This window comes from Stegodyphus dumicola, chromosome 2 (genome assembly GCF_044657685.1).
Source record: "Stegodyphus dumicola isolate Sdum_Otavi_A_Nest chromosome 2, ASM4465768v1".
NCBI classification, from domain to species: domain Eukaryota; kingdom Metazoa; phylum Arthropoda; class Arachnida; order Araneae; family Eresidae; genus Stegodyphus; species Stegodyphus dumicola.
This window is the reverse complement of record NC_140769.1, coordinates 259,804,834-259,827,940: the sequence shown is the minus strand read 5'-3', so window position 1 is coordinate 259,827,940 and position 23,107 is coordinate 259,804,834. Positions and strand designations below refer to the sequence as shown.

General features: G+C 32.5%; 1 protein-coding gene across 1 annotated transcript in view; it reads left to right on the top strand.

Annotated features, from left to right (window-relative positions):
• The window catches only part of LOC118190697 (chromatin accessibility complex protein 1-like), a 40,299-nt gene extending 17,746 nt beyond the window's left edge, over positions 1 to 22,553 (top strand). Inside the window, exons 3-5 of the mRNA XM_035361452.2 lie at positions 13,262 to 13,431; positions 14,836 to 14,946; positions 19,065 to 22,553. Of these exons, the coding sequence (XP_035217343.1) occupies positions 13,262 to 13,431; positions 14,836 to 14,946; positions 19,065 to 19,502 (719 nt within the window). The 3' untranslated portion in view covers positions 19,503 to 22,553. The remainder of the gene's footprint in view (positions 1 to 13,261; positions 13,432 to 14,835; positions 14,947 to 19,064) is intronic.
• The last annotated feature ends 554 nt before the right edge of the window (positions 22,554 to 23,107 follow it).

Here is a 23,107-nt window from a genome sequence, read left to right as displayed (position 1 = left end):
AAACGCCAAGTTTTCTGTTTTATCCGCTTTGTGCGTTCTCTGCGAGTTTCACACTAAACTGATTGACTAACTTTTGGTTTCGTTCATTCGCTCTCCCAACACTGTTGTAAGTTCAGTTGGAATTCTAGTATTTCTCTTTTCTGCCTCTCAGAGTGGAATGCGACCCTATGTTTTATGGTAATTATTGCTCATGGATGAGTACTATCAACCCTCTTAATCTATAAAAGCAATTTAGAATCATTCTGTATACGAGGGCTATCCAGAAAGTAGATTACGTTTTGGAATAAAAAAATAAACAAAGTATAGGAAACAAATTTTATTATATACAGATGAAAGCCACACTCAAATACTACTTTTCTACATAGTCACCATACAAATTAAGGCATTTATCGTAGCGATGTACGAGCTTGGAAATTCCTTCGTCGAAAAATTCGGCCGCCTGCGCCTTCAACCACTTCGTTCCCTCTTCTTGCAGCTGTGCGTCGTCATCAAAACGCTGCATAGCCAGCCACTTCTTCATTGCTGGGAATAGGTGGAAGTCGCTCGGTGCCAGGTCGGGACTGTACGGCGGATGAGGAAACAACTCCCACTTAAAAGATTCAAGAACTTTACAAGTGACATTTGCCGTGTGGGGCCGGGCGTTGTTGTGAATCAACAAGATCTTAGAGCTCAACATTCCTCTGCGCTTGTTTTGAATTGCTCTTCTGAGTTTTTGGAGAGTTTGGCAATACCTTTGAGAGTTTATTGTAGTGCCTCTTTCCAGGAAGTCCACCAAAATTACACCTTTTCTGTCCCAAAAAACAGTCGCCATCATCTTCCTTGCCGACATTGTTTGCATGCATTTCTTGGGTTTTTGGGGAGAACTTGTGTGCCCCCACTGCATTGATTGCAATTTCGTTTCACAGTTCACATGTTTCACCCATGTTTCGTCACCAGTAACGATGCAATCGAGTAAAGAGTCACCATCCTTATGGTAAGCGTCCAAAAAGTTCAACGCTGCAGCCATTCGCTGATTTTTGTGGTCCTCTGTCAAGATTTTTGGAATCCATCTTGCACAAAACTTGTGGTAACCAAGCTTTTCGCTGATGATTTCGTGCAACAAACTTCGCGAAATTTGTGGAAAACTCAAAGAAAGTTCCGTTATTGTGAAATTTCGATTTTCACGGACTTTAGCATCGACTTTTTCGAGAAGTTCGGCGGTCACTATGCTGGGTCTCCCACTTCGATCTTCGTCGTGAACATTGGTTCGGCCATTTTGAAATCTTATGACCCACTGATGCACTCCACCTTCAGTGATAATGTTGTCCCCATACACTTCACGAAGCTGCCGATAGATTTCTATCGGTTTACAGTTTTTTGCAGTCAGAAACCTTATTACTGAGCGCAGCTCGCGGGATTTTCAATTAACGCAGACATTTCAAACCGTCACAGTATCTGAACGGAGCACAGCACGAACCTCTCACTAGCATGGCTAGATGCAGACTGAGCTGCGCAACGCTCTGACCCCAAGATGGCCGCGCTAGCCCCGCCCCTAGCGGACACAGACGGAAACGTAATCTACTTCCTGGATGGCCCTCGTATTAACCTTCATTGACATAATTTATTTCATTAACTATTGTTAATTAATTGGTTTATTAACTATTATTAATTAATTTTATAAACTATTTTTAATGTTATTACACATTGATTTCATTAACTTCACTTTCATTGACATATGCATTATCATCCAGATTAATGAGAACAAGATAACACAGTCAATACTTTAATAAAGAGGTAACTGCTTTTGTGAGGCTCGTGTTCCTGTTATTTTTTTTTCTTCCTCATTTTGGCTTCATCAAACCTAATTCAAGATCACAATCCGCAAAATCTAACTCCAAATTATCATCATTAACATTACATTCATCGAAATTTGAATAATGATCATTGTAATCAACAATAATGTTGCTGTTGACATAATCAGAATGTAAATCAAGATCGTTTTAACCACTGAAATGTAAGTGATCACTTTTAGCCTCCTCCTCCTCCTCATTTAATATCTTCATCAACACCTAAACCAAGATTATAGTCATTAACATCAGTGTCATTATAAACCCTGAAATACACTCTATAACAAAAAAAAAAAAAAAAAAAAAAAAAAAAAAAATCGACGCACCAAGAAGGAGTTGTCTGATGGAGATAAAATTTGGTGGATAGGAAGGTTATGTACAGAATAGAAAATTATTAAAATTTCAGAACAATTTAATGATTTATTTCAGAGTTACATAGTTACAAAATAATGAGCTCAATAAGGTGTTTACCTACCTCTAGCCTGGATGCAAGCTGCCACATGGCATGGCATGGCATAGACTGATAAAGCTCCTGTATGGTTTCCTGAAATATTTCTTGCCAAATTTGCTGCAGTTGTTGGGCTAGGTCATCAACATTTCCTGGTAGATGCAGTCGCCTTCCTATCATATGCCAGATATGCTCGATAGGGGAGAGATATGGCGATCTGGCTGTCCAAGGAATTGTTTGATAAGCTGTAAGACAGTTCATCACAACGCATGCCATATGTCAGTGCTCCGCAACCTTTTCTCAACTGCGACGCACAAAAAATCTTTCTGGAATTTCGTGGCACACCAAAGAGTTCCGAGTTATCAAGGAAGTGCCGAAAAAATTCAAATGCTGACACGCTTACAATCACACACATAACCACACAACAGTGAAATATATAAAAACATTTAAAATAGACATTATTAAGGAAAAAAAAAATTGTCATTGTGTATTAAATACATGATGAAAAATTGCAAAATGTCAAATACACGTATTTGATTGCGGCACACCTATATCCTACTCATGGCACACCGGTTGCGGAGCACTGCCATATGTGGTCTGGCACTATCTTGCTGGAAAATAAGGTCATGGTTCTGTAAAAGGAAAGGTAGCAAAACAGGTCTCAGAATAATGCCGACTTATTTCTGTGCTGTAAATGTGCCTCTAATGACGACCAAAGGGTTCTGCCTATCAAGTGGAATGGCGCCTCAGACCATAACTCCTGGTTTAGGGGCTGTGTGGCATGCAATAGTGAAAGCAGGATCAGCATGCTGCTTTGGGCGTCTCCAGACTCGTCACAACACAATTGGAAGCAGGATTCGTTACTAAAGACTATGTCTCCGATCAGCATCATTTCAACCTGATCGAGCCAAGCACCACTGTGATCTGGCTCGACAGTGTGCAGGTGTGAGCGGCAGGTGCTGTAACGATCAGTACGAGCGTAGATTTCACTCTTATCAGCTGTCTGTGAATCATTGTGGTGGACATCAGTGTGAGGATCACACTTCTGATTGTTGACGGCAATAAATCAGGCTCTTTGACAACTAATCTGACAATCACTCTGTCTTCCCAATCTGTTGTGACCCTAGGTTGACCGCTACCATCATGACGTTGAAATCTGCTATTGTCCACCCATTCTTGCCAGCATATTCTAATCGCCGTATCACTTCGACTCATATGACAAACGACTCTCCCATTTCCCCAACCTGTCTCTTTCAGTCCAATGATACGACTTCTTTCAAACTCTGACAGTTGCTCGTAATGAGCTCAAATCCTTCGGCAAGGCATTTTTTTCAGTTGTTGAAAGGTATCCTAAATTGTAATGCAACAGAAATCTTTAACAACAGTTTAAGAATAGCTCTTTATATACATCTGCTGGATGCGCAGTTCTGATGCACTGGAGAGTGCACTATTCATTTCATTAGACACCAAATTTTAATCATTTGCATATTTGGTCAGAACATTTATGCATGCTAAATTTCAAAGCATTTGGATGATTCCTTCTTGGTGTGTTGATTTTTTTGTTATAGAATGTATAAAAAATTACCATTGCCATATCATCCTCAAAATATAAACCAAGATCATGGGCATTAAGCATTTGTTTCATCATCATAAAAAAAATCTGTTAATTATAACTCAGGTATATTTTATAATTTCCATTTTTTCTGCTAGGCTCAATTACAGAAAATCAAAACAATCCCCAAAGTCATCTTCTATTATCCTATCTTTGATTATACACTCACGTTTGTGAAAATTGCAACACCATGAAGGACTTACGCGAGTGAGCTGAAATTTTCAGGAAATGCAAAGTAGCGCTTGATATGCAAATGATTAGAATTGCAAATCCGTAGCGCATGCGTATGCTGAGCAGCGCCCTCTGAACGGCTGATGGATCCGAATAAATAGACGGCTGTAGCGAGGCGTGTATGGTTATCGGTGGTTATCTGCTAGTGGTAAACGTTAACTCAATCTGTACTTATGCCTCGTCGACGAAAGAGAGCGAGATTTGAACAACTTACAGAGTTTGAACGAGGGAGAATCATCGGCCTTCGTGAAGCTGGATTGTCGTATCGTGCAGTAGCCTCTCGTGTGCAGCGTAACAGCAGCACAGTGATGCGCGTTTAGAAGCAGTGGACGGACGAGTGTCGGAAACTCGGAAATCCGGGAGTGGACCCCGAAATGTGACGTCAGCTCGCGATGATAGACACCTGGTCCGCATGGCGCGGACGGACCGTACAGCTTCCTCTAGACAATTGGCAGCACTGTGGTCAATAGCTACAGGTGTTTCATTGTGTGCTTCATCAATTCGTAGACGTCTGCTGCAGTGTGGACTGTGCGCACGGACTCCTTTATACAGGATCCCCCTAACGCACGACCATCGCCGCCTGCGGCTACAATGGGCCAATCAGCATAGAGACTGGCGTGCTGATTGGCAGCATGTCGTGTTTTCTGACGAATCCCGCTTTAATTTGTGGTACCATGATGGCCGCATTCGTGTCAGACGCTATGCCGGTGAACGCCACCTTCCGGAGTGCATTATCGAACGCCACAGTGGACGAACACCCGGAGTTATGGTCTGGGGCGCCATAGCATATCATAGACGATCTCAATTGCTACGAATTGTGGGCAATCTGAACAGCAACTGGTATATCCGTGAAGTTCTACAGCCCGAAGCTGTTCCCTTCCTTCAAAGCTTGCCAGGCGCTGTATTTCAACAGGACAATGCCCGCCCTCATACTGCTCGGATTGTTAAATCCTTCTTTGCAGCGCAGCAGGTACAGCTTCTTCCTTGGCCTGCGTGTTCCCCGGATATGTCGCCAATTGAACATGTGTGGTATGTCATTGGTCGGCGTCTTGCTCGTGATCCTCGTCCTGTTGCGTCTGCAGACGAACTTTGGGTACGCGTACAAACGATATGGAATGCTCTTCCTCAGTCAGACATTCAAACTTTGTTTGACTCCATGCCACGTCGTGTAGCAGCACTTATTGCGGCGCGTGGTGGCCACACAAAATACTGATTTTGATCTCTTGTTCTTGTTTGTTTGCTTTGAACATTTAATCATTTATTTGTACCACTACCACTCAACTGTGTATTAAATTGCATTCAATTATGACGATTCCTTCTTGGTGTTGTAATTTTCACAAACGTGAGTGTATTATGGACATCAGTCTAGATTTCAAATGTAAGAATAATAAATAATGATGAATGAAACAGAATTTATTGAGATTACATTGCACATCTTTCATACACATTTTAAATCTCAGCTATTACATTATCTTTAAAATGCAGTTAACAGTTGTGTAGAGCATGTATGCTAAATTCAAAGCATATGAGGGGGGAGATGAATGAGTATTAAATCTATTTATCCTGTACTACTGTGCTTTCTACTTCATATACATTTATTGGAATCTCTTAAGTGTTTTTTTAAGGACAAGAATGGTAAATAATATTGTTAACCCGTCTATGCATTCAACCGATTCAACTTGGGTACACCTAACTAAATTTTCCCTGCACCTGAGTAAATGCATTCTAGAATTCTTTTTCAGATATGAGTTTTTTTTTTTTCCAGATATGCACTACAGTTTTTAGTGAAAATATAGTAAAAAAATTGGGAGAAAAATATCACTTTTTGAATTGGTGCATTAAGGGTTTCACTTTTTAATGTACCAATAAAAATTCAGAAAGTTTTTTTTTTTTTTGGCCAATTTCAAAAAGTCTAAGGAATTTAGATTTCAGCCAAAAAATGCTTTTTGTTATCTGCCTTCAGATCAACAGAACTTTTTGCATTCAGAATGATTATTCCATATATCTCATTCTTGTTTGGAATATACTACTTGCTGGAGAATATTAGTTGACTTATGTTTATTGATGCTTGATTTCATATTAACAATATTTGAAATAGGTTATTTTATTTAAGACATTAAATACTGGCACTTTTGCTTAAATTAAAATTTTGTAGTGAAACATAATCAAAATTGACATAAGGATCACAGACTTCATCTCTGTATATCTAAGCATTTGTAGTTGCACAGATATACAGATTTTGTAGGCAAAAATGTGTTGGACAGTGCAGCCATTTAGAATAATGCCTGCCTTTACCATGATTCCTCCACCTTTGCACTTGACCTTCAATTATGTTTTCAGGCTCATCACATGTCTTTTGCTCTCTTAATATAGTAGCTGGGTTGGAATCACTCTCAAAATAAAAAATAAGACTTGTCAATAAAGAGAATTTGCTTCTACTTTGTGGTACTTCAAATACAATGATCTGCAACCAGGTGCATTTTAGAGTTCAAAGTACTGGGCCACATATCATGAGTCTTCTTAGTTATGTATTTTTTCAGTAATCTTTGACAAATATTCGTTCTGTTGTGTTTTGAGTTCTTTTGTCAGATCCAGTGGTTATGTGGCTCACTTCATCATTATCATCTATTAGGAGGAAGGTATTACTAACTGTTTCCCTAAACTAAACAACTTGGCGTAAGGATCAAGAACCTTATCTTTGTATATTTCAGTGATCTTTGTCTATATAAAAGATTCATAATTATGCTAGTAAAATTGTGTAAGTCAGTTATGATTACCAGATACAAAAATGAAAAAGAAGAAATTTATTTTGAGAGGGAGACATTTCAAAATAAAATAAAATTTAATTTTTATAAACTTTTATGTTAGTTTAAAATCTAGTTTTATAAATCTCATATTTTTATGGTGAGAAAAAAGTAACTTCAACATTAAAATAATTTTTAGAATATAGTGCTAATACCAATTTAAACATGCTTTTCAGAGCTACCTAATTTTGAAAGAAGTTCTTCATTTCTTTGTAAATAACTATAAAAACCTGAGCTTGCATACTCTTAAAATTGTATTGTCTGAGTATTATCACCTTCACTGCCTTATCAGTGAAAAACCTTCTCAGCATTTGCATTACGAGTATAAGATTCACAAAACATTGGTAATTCTGAAAAGCAATTAATATTGGGACAAGGTTTGAAAAATACTATCTATTGTTGATGCAGATTATAACTTTGATGGACTTAGTCCCTTTGTCTTCAAAATGACATGAGACTGCAATCTTAGTCGTACAGTTTCATGTCATCAATAATAACACTCCCTTTGTTGCAAGAATTCAATACAAGTCTTCAAATCTGTACTCACTGTATTCTTGAAGTAGCATCCATTCAAAACACTTTAACTCATATGGTTGTAAGGTGCATTTCGTCTAATATTTGAGAGATGCTGTATAAGCATTCGAAGTTCGTCATAGATGTTCTGCTCTTGTTTCTTCGGAACGGTACTTTTACACTGTATAAATATTAAAAAGAAAAATGAGGACATTTTAAGGTTGAAAGACGACATATTTTTAACTGCAAAAGGAGGATTTGTCCCCCTTTTGGATACTATATGGTATCGTACCCATTCAGAATGATGTCCATCTATACCATGATTCCACCACTATTTTATTAATGCCATTAATCGTTGTTTTCAGGCTTATAGTGTGTATCTTGCTCCTTCCAGATTGTAACCTGTCTGGAATCATGAAACAAGCAAAAAATCTGACACAACAGTAAAGAGAACTCGGGTTCAGTCTGTGGTATTCCAAATCATGATGATCTTTGTGTTATTGAAACTGGATACATTTTGCAACCTGTTGAGCTATAGTTGCAATAATGCAGAGTTTAGTGGGATACAAATGATGAGTTTCCTTACATGAGTTTACTTCCTTGAGTTTCTTTTCACAATGTAGCCTGTCACTCATGGTAAATCTGGATAATTCCTGTAGCTGTAATGAACTTTCTTGTGATAAGGCTGATGTTATTTGTCTATTTCTTTTAGCAGTCTTTGCCAAATAATGGTCTTGAGAATGTGAATAGAGAATTAACATAAAGTACATTTCATAGTTGTTCTTTCAATTTTTCTAGCTGGTAGGTAGAGATGCTAGCTATGATAATCCTTGATAACTTGAAACTCTGCTTGAATGATGCATACTAGAGTTAGCAGTATGAGTACATAAAAAATGTAGTTTCTTAGATCAAGGCAGGTTGTTTTGAAGGTCAGAGTTTGACTACTGAAGTCTTTGCAGAAAAATGTAATTGTCGAAAAGCATTTGGCTGAAAATAGTACTGATAGAAGTGTTGAAGGTTATTAATTGTATAAAATCAGTAGCACGCAGTTCTTGTTTGCAATAGATTATTTACAATTTTACATAAAGAAACTGTCAGCATATGTTGATGTCTTTTCTTCAATGTAAGGACAAAAGAGGTTTGAAAGGAAATTATTTTGCTCGTTTCTTTGAATTCAGACAAGAAGTTTGCTTTCTTATCAGCAAATATGAATCTAGAGGTAAATTAAAAATTTAGCATTGGCTATTCTTGGTGTTGCAGATTCCAACATTGAAATAATCATACTCAAAATCATCATGTCTTTAGCATGAGGATCTAAACCACAACTTAATATTTGCACACAGGATTTTAGTTCTGCCTGCTTTAAAACATTTTGTGTTTTGTATAAAAATGGCATTTCTTCTAAAAATGGCTAGGAAACATTTCAAGATGTACATGTAAAGATGCAAATTATAATTCTTGCTTCAGAAAATAATAAAGCCAAATATTTTGAACCATATTTTTTTCTTATTGCAATGTTAATATATCTTTTGCTGATTAGTAATTTAAGCAAAGATGACTTAGCTACCTAAGTTAATCTATTGAGTTTCTTTTTTAGAAAGAGAGATTGCTTTCAGTTGTACTGCTTAGGGATGAGAAGACATTATAATTAATTCACAACTTTATTTTCAATATCAATAGCTAACCCTAGTGATGTAAATCGTTTGTTAATAAAAAAATACTCATGAGTATTTTCTGTTTGTGGATAGAAGCTTACTAGACCAATAGCTAAATTGTAGTATCTGGACTACAAGTTATAATAAACAGTGACTAGAAAGAAGAAAATGAGGAATGACAGAAAAGTAATTAGGTACACCCACATTGGATAATGTTATTTTTGTAAATAATATCAGTCTTGTTGTCTGCTATTCTTCGAATTTTCTGTTTGCGTTCTCATTTTTTGTGCATGTTATAAGTGTGTGTACATAATTTCCATGATCATGTGTTAATAATTGATATTTTGTAATTGATAATTTTTAATGGATTCAATTTGCCTTTATTTGCATTACCTTATCCTTGTCACAGTCACCAGTTCGACGACTTCTGTGCTCTCACTAATTTATACCAGCTATAACAGCATCTTATTTTTTATTATTAGGTAAACTATTATTCCTATCTGACCTTAAAAAATTTAATTATTTATTTAAAAAAAATTATGATTTATCTTTTGGTTATTGCATACTAACTTTCAAAATAATCAAATATTCTACAATGGGTAGAGCCTTGTTGCTCAGGCCCTGGCATGTTTATGTCTACTTTAGCATTGCATCCAGGTTTGCTTAAAAAACAATTTTTTTTTTTAAATTCTTCTTTTCCATTATAAGACACGCATGCTTCTAATTTTTTTCCCTTATGTACACAGCAATCTGTTTTCACTAAAAAACACCAGAAAATTTCACAAACCACTTGAGGTTCCACCTCAGGACCAAAATCCCAAAGTAAAAAAGTAAAAAAAGGTGCATAATGCTTTTAAGTGAAACACATTGTGTTCTATTTGTGCAGAAAGCTGTCACAGATTTCACTGAAGGCACTAAAAATTACAGTATGCTGTCCTTCACTATGTTACACCTTTGGAATTCTGATGAGAGTGATCATAATCTGCAGTCATACTGCTGAAAAGATGTGGAAAGCTGTCTGGGGGAGATATTTAGGTTGCCACTTAACACATTTTGGTGGCATCATGGGTTGTGACAGAAATACTTTAATAGCAACATAGTGTTTTTTCTCATCAATACTTTTATCAGAGAAGTATGGATAATTAGGAAGTACCAAAAGTTTTATGTAATTTTATCATGCCATAATTTTAGACCACTGCCTAAGAAAATACCACTAGTGGATATCCAGCCACTTTTCACAATGTAGTACAGGTAGATGGACTTCTAACATTTAATTTAAAAATTCCTTCTAATTTTCCTATGTACTTCTTCTTTAATGACACATGGTTTTAAGGCTGTCTGAGTTCTGGAAGAGACTGAACTCTGATATTGTTTTACTTAATATTTTAATATTATATTAATTTTAGGAAGAGTACAATTTTTAATGCCTTAAAAACGATCTGTTTCACTTTATGAAGACTGTTAGTACTAAATCATACATCTAGCAATAAACATGAGTCAGTTAACATTTTAATGTGAATAGCATAATTCTAATCAAGCGAGAAATGTCTGGAATAATCATTTTGAATGAAAAAGGGTCTGTCTGACTTGAAGGTTGACAATAAAAGAATATTTCTTGATTCAAAACTAATTTCTTTAAGCCATTAATAATATAATTTACCATTCTGTCATCCATTCATCATTAAATGTTCATAATCATGTTTTACCATTCATCATTAAATTCTAAAAGCTTCTAACAGATCTGAATGAGGAGGACAGAATAATGCAGGATAAGGTAGATTTTACGCTCATTCTTTATTTCTCCTGCTTGTTTTCTGAGATCTGCCTATTATTCTGAGGATCTGTCTGAGGAATTATTACAGTTTCTTGGGCATGCTGTTGTTTTATAAGTGGATGGAATGTCCATCTAGCAAATGGAAGATCCATAGTTTGAATCCTCACAAATGCACAGTGATTTTTCATGTTTCCAGCTACAAAAAGTTAATTGTATGTAAAGTGGTATGCGAGAATTCATCTGGATTTGATTGACTGGGTTTTCTGCCTTTTTTCCATTTCTCTTTTTAAGTGGAGGAGAATATAAAGAATTACTGTATTTCCCCATGTGTACTCTCATGCTATAAGTGGTTAACACATCTAGTAAATAACTAGAAGATCTATGGTTCAAATTCTGATGAGGGCCTAATTTTTTCATATTTTCAGTTCAAGGGGATGATTTTGGTAATTAATACCATTTACATAAGTGACTAGGCTAAGGTATGGTTTTAAATATGAAAACTGTAGCCTTGTTGAATGAAAGTAATTTTTATGGATACTTGTATTAGCACGACCATCCTTGCAGATGTCGCTAAATTTTTAGAATTAGCCAATGCAATGGGAGAAGTAAGGGTAAAATTTCTGTAGGACAAATGCAGTATTACACAAAATCGTGGAAGGGAACAACTACTGAGCTTTTCATAAAGGGACTGATATGAAAATCCCTCCCCCCCCGAAACAGAAGAAATAAAAACTCAATTGCAAGTAAGTAAGTTGATTCATTTTCATGATAAATATGTAATGAAAATATAAAATGAGTATTTTCTGGAGCAGTATAAGTCATCTTTTTTTTTAATGTAAAAAATCAAACTGCACTGAAGTGATTGTGCTAATATGTGCCTTTATATGTATTAATTTTTAGTAAGTTATTTTTATTAATTATATGTTTTAATTTTATGCTTATATATTATATTTTTAGGATAAGCATTTTTCCTTTCTCATTTCGGGTTTTGTTAAGAAAAATACTCATAAATTCATATTTTTTGTTTTCATCAAATATTTTCCACTGATATTTGCAACTGTATTTTATGGCTGTTGATTAGTCTTCATTAATAATACAGTAAAAAATTGTATGTATTTGCTTCTTTGAATCAAAAACATAATAGAATTTTATTTGTATATGAATGCTTTATATTAAATGAAAAACATTTGCATGGTTTTTATTGAATGGAAAGCATTCATATGCTTCATATAAATACAGTGTACTTTCAATTATCTGAGAAAATGCTTTAGAAGCAGGTTAATGATAATCCAAACTATCAATTGTCATGCCAATTGTACTTGTTTATTTCTTAAAAAATCTGATGTGACTTCTTTGTACAATGTATTAAGTTATATAAATTTTTTGTTGCACTTCATTTAAACTTATTTTCTCAAATTATTCTAATTTAATTAACCAATTCCTCCAGGCAAGTTGAAAATGACATAAAAAATTGCAAATTTTAAAATTAAATATCCCGCTCAACTTTTCAACTCAACTCTCAACTTTTCAACCGCTCAACTCAGGAGACAGATTTCTTCTAATTTTATTTTTTCATAACGAATATAAAGCTTTCCCAAATATAAGTATAGGAACCAGGAAACCACATAAAAGCTAGGTTTAGTTCTTTTTGAAAATTAACTTTTTTAAAAATTTGACATTGGCAAAAGATTAATACATACACACACACACACACACACACACACACATATATATACACACACACACACACACACACATATATATATATATTCATTTAAAACACTTCTGCAATTGGAAAAAAAAATGTGATACTATTATATATATATATATATATAATTAAAGAAAGGAGAACAAACTAAAAAAAGATCCATATATATATATATATATATATAATTATAATAAAAGATGAATACTCCTATTAAAATTCTTATATTTCAAGTTAAATTAAGGAATCTTACAAAGTAAAAGAATTACAATTTGAATCAGAAGAAAATATGCACAAAAATATGTAGAAACAGAAAAATCCCTCTGATCAACTGAAATGATGTCTTCAGTTATGCACATGCAGAAGAAATTGCATGAAATAATTGTTGAAACTAAACCTGAAGATGGAAATTCAGAAGTTTTTAGACCAAGTGTGGACTTGTGCAGGTTTGTTTTTTACATAATCTCTTGCATAATGCTGAGTGTGCATCCCCAGGCTCCACCATGCGCGGATTACATACGAACTGAATAATCCACATCCGGATAATTTGTATGTTGCTTTGCATTAAGTATTTTTTGTTTGAATAAAAGTATTTAAGAAGGTATAAATGCAGTAAACAATTCCTCTGTATACATATTTTAATTTTATGTAATTAACAACATTAATTTTAATTGTTTTTGTAATTTATTTTAGGTGGGTTCAGTAATTGTTCATTGTTCTCAAAACTATCATTTGGTTTATTAACTAGTATAAAGCAAGAAACAGTTGGGAAACATTCATTTTTTCTGCTTTGTAACAAAGATAAGCCATTTAAAACGTTCATGATTTGCAATTACAATGAAGAGACCCTGAATGAGATGCAGGTAATTATTAAAAAACGGATAATAATATATGTTGCATTCTATGTGCTATGTGTTATGTCTTTCTTTCTTTTTTATAAAGTTAACAAAAAGAATTTCATTGTTTGAGCTAAGATTTCTAAATTTAAATATAATTTTGTTTTAATATTCTTTGCTTACATGTAAATCATTTTATGTAGTGTCAAGATTATTTCTCATATGCTATCAAAATATTAATAATCATATTTTCTAAAATAGAATAAATTGCATGACAAATGTTATATCATAATTAGTAGCTAGGATTACAGTTGTAAACACTATATTGGTTGTTACACATTCAGTGTCCAATGCTTTGACTTGGATTGTCAATAAAAAAATGCACCTAGCTTAAACAAATCCATAAACTTTTATTGTGATTATGAAATGTTACATGGTATAATTATACCTGTTAATTATATTTAAATTTTTATTTCACTGTTAATTGTTTCAAATATGCATTGGGTTTACTGTTAATTTTTTAAAAGCATAATGTAAAATTAATATGTTGAGAATAGCCCAAAAGAGCTATTAGTCCTGAAACACGATTTTGTATTGTTTCGTTTTTCATTTGAGTCTATTGCAATTCGGAAAAACATAAGATATTATTCTTTCATATTTAATCTGTCTGTTATTAATCAACAAACTAAACTGTTTAAAAGCAATATATGCATATGTTGAAACTATCATTGTTTTACTTTTAATCTGATCGGTTAAAGTAAAAGTGTATATAATTTATGATATATCTAATTAAAAACATTAAAAATATTTTTATAGGTCACTTTTTAAATATACTGAAAATATATTGTGCTCTTATGTTAGTCTAAATAAATATTCATCTAATATCCTACAAAATGTTTCACTATTCCACGAGAGTTGTCTTCCCTGATAAATCCCTGCTGATAAACCTTATTAAACTTAAAAGAGTCCTTTTGGCAATCGTTAAAATCTGAACCCTTTAAGATTTAAAAGAAAGTGCCAGGAATGTTAAGAATGGCATTGCAAGAGATTGAATATCGACTGGAAGACCACTAAACGATCTCATACTGAATATTAGTCATATTTCCTTGATTGAATATAAGTCACACTTCCTTGATTGACCCACAATAGATATTGAATATTCATAATGCCCAAACTGCTTATAAATTAGCACATGTATTTGAAAATGCATTTGGGTTGTTGCATAACTGTGTACTATTAATTGACAAATGGGCATGTCCTTTTTTTACTTTATTTAAGTAGTTTTAAAATACTAAAAATAAAAAGTTAATTAATGGAAAATTTAAAAAAAAAAAAAAAAAAACTTTTAAGAAATCAGGTTTCCAAAAAGATCTATTTAAAATATGCATTTGTATGTTATTATCTATGTTAATAGATTTCTTTACTTTTTAGACTGTATGTCAGCAAGTTATTGATACATTATTCCGCCTTCTTAAAAAGCCTAGAGTTTGTTTTGGAGCTGGCTGTACTGAAATGTATCTAAGCAGTGTAGTAAAAGAAAAGGTAATTGCATTAAATTTAACTGCAAAGTGATTTCACATATTATTTTGCATCATTATTTTTTATTATTATTACATTATACAGTGGAAAGTTTGAAATAACTGGAATAACCACAAATTTGGACCTCCCATAATTTAAAAAAAAAAAAAAAAAAAAAAAAAAAAAACTTTTTTTAAGCATAGTAAATGTAAAGTAAAGTAAACAGACTTTGGTTCTGATTAGTTGAATTTCTTTCTGTGCCAAAAATCTTATTGATAATATTGAACTAAATCTGCATTAAATTCCCCCCCCCTTCTTTAAGCAAAGTAAGTGTAAGTAAAGTAAAGGTAAACAGACTTTGGTTTTGATTAGCTGAATTTTCTTCTCTTTGCTAAAAAATATTATTCGTGATAATATTGAACTAACCTGCATGCTATTTTGTCTTTAAACATCTGCGAGGTAGTGAATTACATTTTCATTTTTGACTGTAGTAGTAGACTGTAGATAGATGTAGCTGTAGTGCATTGAATAGTCGACAATGATACCGTTGGGGTAGTTCGTGCCTGGCGAACAATCATCCTATCTTGCCTCACATTTGCGATCCTTGGACTTCCAGAGCCTTCATTTTGTCAGCAATTTCCTTGTAGCAACCATTGCTGCCAACAGCTTTGCACAGCAGTGTCTGTATGCTGCAGGTGGTGGCCTATTGCTTGGTATGACCACCCAGCTTCACGCAACCCTACAATGTGACCACGTTCAAAGTCGTTTAGTTGCCTGTAAGGTCTCCAATATCCTCGTAATGGCATCTTTAGTTGCTTCTTTACGGAATTACAATGGCAGCAGCAAAAAAAGAAATTTTCCACCTCTGTTAGTGGTTTTATACTTTGCGAATTGCACACTGGAAATGCGTGCTATGATCGCAATTCCTGTTCGTTTGCCTTGAAACTTTGGGAATTTTTTGATCATTTGCATGTCGATCAAGATGCTTTCGCATACCAAATTTCGTCACAATCGCAAAAGTTCTTCTTGGTGCTTTGATTTTTTTTGCAAAAGAGTGTATTTCAAGGAAATCAGCTAAGGTACCAGAAAATCGAGTCACGTAACTCCCTGTCCAGATTAAACTAGACAGACAATTGAAAATCAACGTTAGAAAAATAGCTCGCCCCGTAGAAAAGTAACCAGACTGTAAGAGCTTATTTCTGTTGTGATGTAAACTTATTTCCATCCATTTTACATGTACTTATTAAAAATAATGGTGTAAAGCATTTAAAAATAACAGAGGAACTCCAGTCAATGTTTAACTGAATTACAAGTTTACTGTGATTAGCTCAGTAACAGTATTGGCAATAGAAAATCAGATGACGTGTAAATGTATACATAACTGTCATGAATTTAAGTATGTGGTTGTATACAAGACAATGTTTGTAATTAACATATCCATGCTTATATGCAGGCCTTGTATGCCCATTTAATATTTACATATGGAAGAAATAATCTCTTCTGCCAGGATGACTATTAACACTGCAAGACTTTTACTACAGACTTTTACTACAGTCAGGTTGGTGGTTATCCCAGGTGGTGCTCAGGTGAAAAACCAAATGAATAGAAGAAAAAAATTTTGCATCTGTTAAAGTAATAAAAAGAGTCATTTTATATGTTATCAACTTGAATGTTAAACACCTACATTTAATTTAAATTGCATGAGGTTGTTGAAAGAAAAAAGGGCATTCCAGACATAAATGCCAAAGTAAAACATCACATTTGATTGCAAAATTCCATTGATCATGAAAATTGTCAGCGATTTTACCAAAGTTACGACAGGCATTCTGACAGAAGTTTAAAGGAACAGTTCACTCTTTACTTAGTTTACTAACATATACAAGTTATGGGCATAACATATAAAAACTTAAATCGCTTGTCATAATTTCTTACGTTGCACAGTCAGTGTTTATCCATTTTCACATAAATAATACTTTCTTTAATGATACTATGCTACTACAAGGGTGAAGCCCCTAGCTCCCTCGGGCAATGATTCAGCCATAAAACCTTTAGAGGCTAGCTCGACAAGACAAAAACGATCTAAAAAAATAAGAATAAACAGTTAAACATGTAATAAAATGACACATAAAGAAAAGAAAATAGATACACCTCATACACACATCTACTCCAACCAAATATATCTATACGTTGATAATATTCATCAGGCCACAGGTTTCAACAAAGTGAACATTGTCACCTGTTACTCTACATAGCCAATAAAGACTGGCAAGGCAAATTTATTCAAGTACATGGGAAAATGTCCATGTCTAAATTAAATTCTATCTCTTCTTGCGAGCTTAATTTTCCAATAACTCCACCAAGTCCCTAAATAAATATTCCAATTTCTCAAGCGATTTTTCATATAATAAGAACAAAAAGTTGTCAGCCATAACAAACAAAATCTACATTTTCCAAGTCAATATTGTATATTAACTTATTGGCGATGAGCCTCCAGAGCAGGGGTGCAGAACATGAGCCCTGTAGGCATCCCTTGAACAATTGACGTTTAGTCAGTACTTGTTCATTTTCATCCGTAGTACTTTCGTTATGTCAAGATCCCATAAATTTGAAAGTATTTTATTGCGTACTATTCCATTGAAGATAAGTCCCAAATTTTAACCATTTGTTCAGAATGAGATTGAGAAGCAGATAAATGTTAGTTAACTTACTTCATTTTTTACAGTTCGCTCTTTACTTAGCTTATTAACGTATACAAATTATGGGCATATAATATAAAAAACTTAAATCGCTTGTCATAATTTCTTATGTTGCACAGTCAGTGTTTATCCACTTTCACGTAAGTCGTACTTTTCTTGATGCCAGGATCCTGTAAATTTGAAAGTACTTTATTACATGCTGTTCTATTAAAGATAAGTCCCAAATTTTAACCATTTTTTCAGAATGCAATTCAGAAGCAGATAAATGTTAGTTAACTTGCTTCGTTTTTCACAGTTTACTCTTCATTTAGTTTATTGACGTATACAAGTTATGGGCATAACATGTAAAAAAACTTAAATCGCTTGTCATAATTTCTTATGTTACACAGTCAGTGTTTATCCATTTTCACTTAAGTCGTACTTTCCGTGACGTCAGGATCCCATAAATTTGAAAGTACTTTACTACATGCTGTCCTGTTGAAGATAAGTCCTAAATTTTAACCATTTTTTTCAAAATGCAATTGAAAAACAGATAAATGTTAGTTAACTTCCTTCTTATTTTTTCACAAAAACTAAACCAACTTGTCAAGAATTAATTAGATTTATATAAAGCCAAAGTATTATGTCATGCTTGTTCTTTATTGCCAATAATTATACTCTTTAATAACAGTTTTTATTTGATTTGAATCATGGCCCTATTCATGCTTTATAACAGAAATACGAGTCTCTAATATGCCTGATTTTACATTTAAAAAAAGTTAAAAAAATTTTAAAATATACTAGCTGACTAATTGAATGCCAGGTAGTTGGGCTTTACATTACCTTAAAATTATTTTATGTTATAGTAATCACCCAATTTCATCATAATTTTATATTAATTATAATAGTCATAAGCAGGAAGTATTTTACACATCTAAATATATATGCTTCTGTAAATGAGATAATGTCAGTTTATTTCTTGCAGTTGAAACCAAAGAACTGTAAATTTGAATTTTGCTGAAGAATTTATTGTTTGCATCTTTTGCGTATACTAATCTCACAAATATAATATAAAGTCTTCATTTTACCATATTATGTATAAAGTCTTCATTTTACCATATTTCTGTACTGTATTTAATTTGTTATCTAAAAAGATCAAAATGAATCTCTTTCTGTAGGCCATTCATTTCATTACTGTTATCATTATTTTATTCAAGTTCTCTAGGAGTTTCATTAAATAAGACAATATTTTTTTACAATGTCTTTACATTCAGTGTATTTACATTCCAACTCCCTCATATAGAAGCACAAAAACATTTTTATTATTTTGGCATGTTACCTCCTTTTTTAATGTATAAGTGAATTGTAGATTGAATGTTAGGTATTTGTATCATTGCTTGTAGAAAAGCTTTTTTAATGTATAAAAATAAGCAATTTTAGTTATTCATTTATTTACTTTTAATTTAGGTAAAGGAAAGATTGGACGAAATTGTTAAAGAAACGGAATGTACACACACACAAGCCTTGGAAGCATTATATATTTTTCTGAAAAGTATAGTTGATGTTTCTGTATCAATTAATCAAGGTTCGTTATTGGGTTTCATTACTGAAACATCACATGCTCATTTATGGAAAATTCAAAATGGAAAATGTCCTGCAAATAATGATAAATGTATGTGTGGACAATATATTGCTACTGATGATCATTATGAATGGAAGTTTTTTCCTCCTTCTTTTAACAATTGGTTAGTTATGTCAGAGGAAAAGTTTATTGAAAAGAGTGAATCATGTAAAGGATCAATAATTTTAGATGAACTTAGTTGTAAAATCAGTGCATTTTCTGTGGCATTCGAAACAGCATCTCTTTTACTAAAGGTTTCATTGTGTGTATATCCATCTCTATAATTTAAAAGTGTAGGTAAACCTAAAGTTATCATTTTAAAATACATTTTGAGGCTAGAAGTTGATAATTTTCTACATGTAAAAAATGTCGTTTACTCTAAAACAATTAACATTCACATTATATATATATATATATTTTCCTATGTAAAGATTGTATGTAATATGACTATGAAAAATAACTCCATGGTAATTTTGAATATTTTTACCAAGAAAGCTATAATTAAATCCTTTCAAAAGCTGTTCTGATTTTTAATTAAATTTTGCCTTTCACATTATGAGCATTTTATTCTTAAAATGTCAAAAACTATATTATGCCTTAATATTAATTTATGTTGGGAAATGTTTTAGTTTGAAAAAGTAAAAATTTTTGACCATGTACAACAAGTGATTTTATCATTTGGTTTTGTCTAAATTTACTCATTAATATTGCAAATGATAAGTGCACTTGTTTGAGAACTTATATATATTAATAGGAAGAAATATTGTAGCGAGCTTGCTAAAAAGTTACCAGGAGCTGTCGCTCCACGAAATAGTTCAACGCAGTATTAGTGAAATATATTAACATTTAGAAGAAATTAAAAAAAAAAAAAAAATTATTAACATGGAAAAAAGAACTGCTTACACACGAAATAAAACTGTTTAAAATCAATGTTGGAAAACATGTGAATGCACGAAAAAACTAATCTGATCATTGTGACATGTGAAAAGTTAATACATATAAAAATAGATCGACGGAACAAGTTAAAACAAAATAAAATTAAAAAATAATTAAAACATAAATAGCAAAAATTAAAATTAAAACATAAATTGCAAAATTACAAAAATTATAAAAATTACAAAGCGGAAAATGGTAAATTAGCCCAATCGGACCCTCAACCAGGCTTTTCAAGGGAAAAATAGTTGAATGTCGAACTAGGCCAAATACCATTACGCGTTTCGCCGAAACAGATCATTGAACTCTCTTTTTCTAAATATCTCTCTTTCTAGTTAACTTTAGTTGTTAGCAAAAAAAGACACCATTCTCTCTGCTAAACTTATATGTCTGCAAGTAAGATCATAATGTCAAATATGTATTTGTGTATTTTATGTACAAATTTATAATTTTTGGTGGGCATAGGCAGATTAGAATGAAGCCAGTAACCAGTTCCCATTTGAAATTCCCATTAGTAAACAGTTCCCATTTGAAAGGTGTATAGCCTAAAATACTTCATAAAAATTTCTGGAAGGACTGCATAATTATTCTTTGAATTTGTTACATAGACTGTTAGTAATGTAGGCATAGAGAACTGAAAATTAATATTGAGAGATTTACATAAATGCATTGTTTATTTCATAGTAGTACCTGAACTTTCACAAAGCTAGCTGTTGACCAGTTTAGTTGCTATGTTGAAACTTTTGGCTTTTGGAATTTTTTTCCCCCTCCAGAAATATCATTTTTCATTAACAATGTTTATCTTTCATTGGTAAAGGACTTTACATTAGTGATAATTTTATTTTGATGTTTAAAACATTTAAACTTTAGGAAGCTGAACAAAATTTGAAAATATTCCAAGTATTTCTTTGTTTTTTTAATTCTAAGGATACTTTTTCATATAAAGTAAAGCCTAAAAATTCCACTTATTAATATTTTTTTATTTATTAAACTGTTAATTTATAACAAGTTTAACAGAAAATTTTCATAAAAAATATTCTCATCAATGTAATATGTACTTTATTTACTTTACTGTCTACTAAGCCAAATAATAACTCGAATGTCCTTTTTTATATTAAATTTTCAGTGTAATTTTGGAGTATGTCTGTGAATATGAAAATGCTGCTCTTTAATTATTGATCATTATATTAGTATTATAAATACCACATTCTTTTATTGGTACTTTTCCGTTTCGCCGGCACAAATCTCACCAAGCAGACTTTATTGGCAACAACACACGGTGTTTACTTTCCTGTGTTTAGAATGGCGCAGAAATGGATGATGTAGTTTCGATTTTAAATATCCTTAATAAATTCAACGACTTTTGGTATATTTAAACCAAACTGCATACATTTAACAAAAAAACATTCATAAGTAAACATTTAGTAATAATTCAGCAATACAGATAAGCTTTAAAATAAGAATTACAACCGTTACAGGTCAGCTACGCGTTTAGCGACCGAATTCTACGAACGTCAAATCTCAAAAGCGTGTTGCCAACGCAGGGCAATGGATAATTCGATAAGCATGGAAGTAAGCACACGGTATACACATAAAACATATTAACAAATGTTAGTTCTAAGGATTTTTTATTTTGAAGGCATAAACATTTTTATGTCGTTTAAAATTTTGTAAAAAGGCAATAAATAAAGACAATAAATTTGTAGAACAAAATTAATTTAAGAATTTACTATGCTTTCATGGTACAGCATCCTGATTCGCAGGTTCATATCACGTGACTCCAAGTGATCTCATCTCAGGTAAACTATGCTACAAAAATCTAATTCTCTCATTAATTTCAAGTTATTAAATTTCAAGTTATCCATTTATTGTTCATTCTACATTAATTTCAAGTTAAATCTTAATATGGAATAGAAGTTAAATGCAAGAATAATTTTTATTCGTACGAATTAGCATACTAAAACATTATGTAAAACCGCAGTGCTTTACTTCGCTAGTGCATTCGCATTAGAATTGATGAATTTAACAATTTACTTTGCCTTTTCTGTATTTTCGCCTTCGGATGAGTGGTGTGATTGCATCCTAATTGACTTAACTACCGCCAATAGGGCATAAAATTAACCTATCTGGTAAAAATTCTATGCAATTTTATGCCAGTATTAAAAGAAACAATTAATCTGATAAGAAATGGCTGCGACTTGTTTTGAAAACGAGGCATAAAAGCTTACCAGCGAGGATATTCTGTTTGGCATCGGTTGTACCATTTTCGGTGGCTTTATCACTTGCACCAGCAAAATGGAAAAGTACCCTTTTATTTTTATTAAGTATGTATGTCAAAATATATTTTGATAAATGTGAGATATATGGTAAAAATAAAGATTTGATATTTCTGATGATAGAAATTTATTTGTTTTACTTCAGTATACGCAGTACCTTGTATCTGTTGGTAATACATTCTAAGACTTGCTTCAGATAACAGTGAATGCTATATTAAATTAATATTTATGATTAAATGATATAAATATATTGTCTAGTCGAATTGCTTACATTGCTATTGAATACATAGTGGCATATTATCAACATTAAATAAAGCAATAATAAATTATACTGTGCTTTACATTACTTACTAAAGCAAAATTTATAATACACAAAATATAATGAGCCCATTTTATTAATAATATTAATTTTCTTTCTCTCTTTTGTGTGTATGAAAATAAGAGACTGACAGATTAAATTTTTCTTTCTCTTTTTTGTGTGTAGGAAAATAAGAGAGTGACAGATTAAATTAATCTTGAAAAGACAATAGAATAATGAAGAATGCTAAATGCATGTGTGTCTTATTTTTGAATACCAGATTTAAAATTTTACTTTCTTTGTATTTGAATCTGAAAAAAAAAAACAGCTTCCAGTGCTCCTTACATATGCATTACTGATAATTAATGTTTTGTTTGAATTA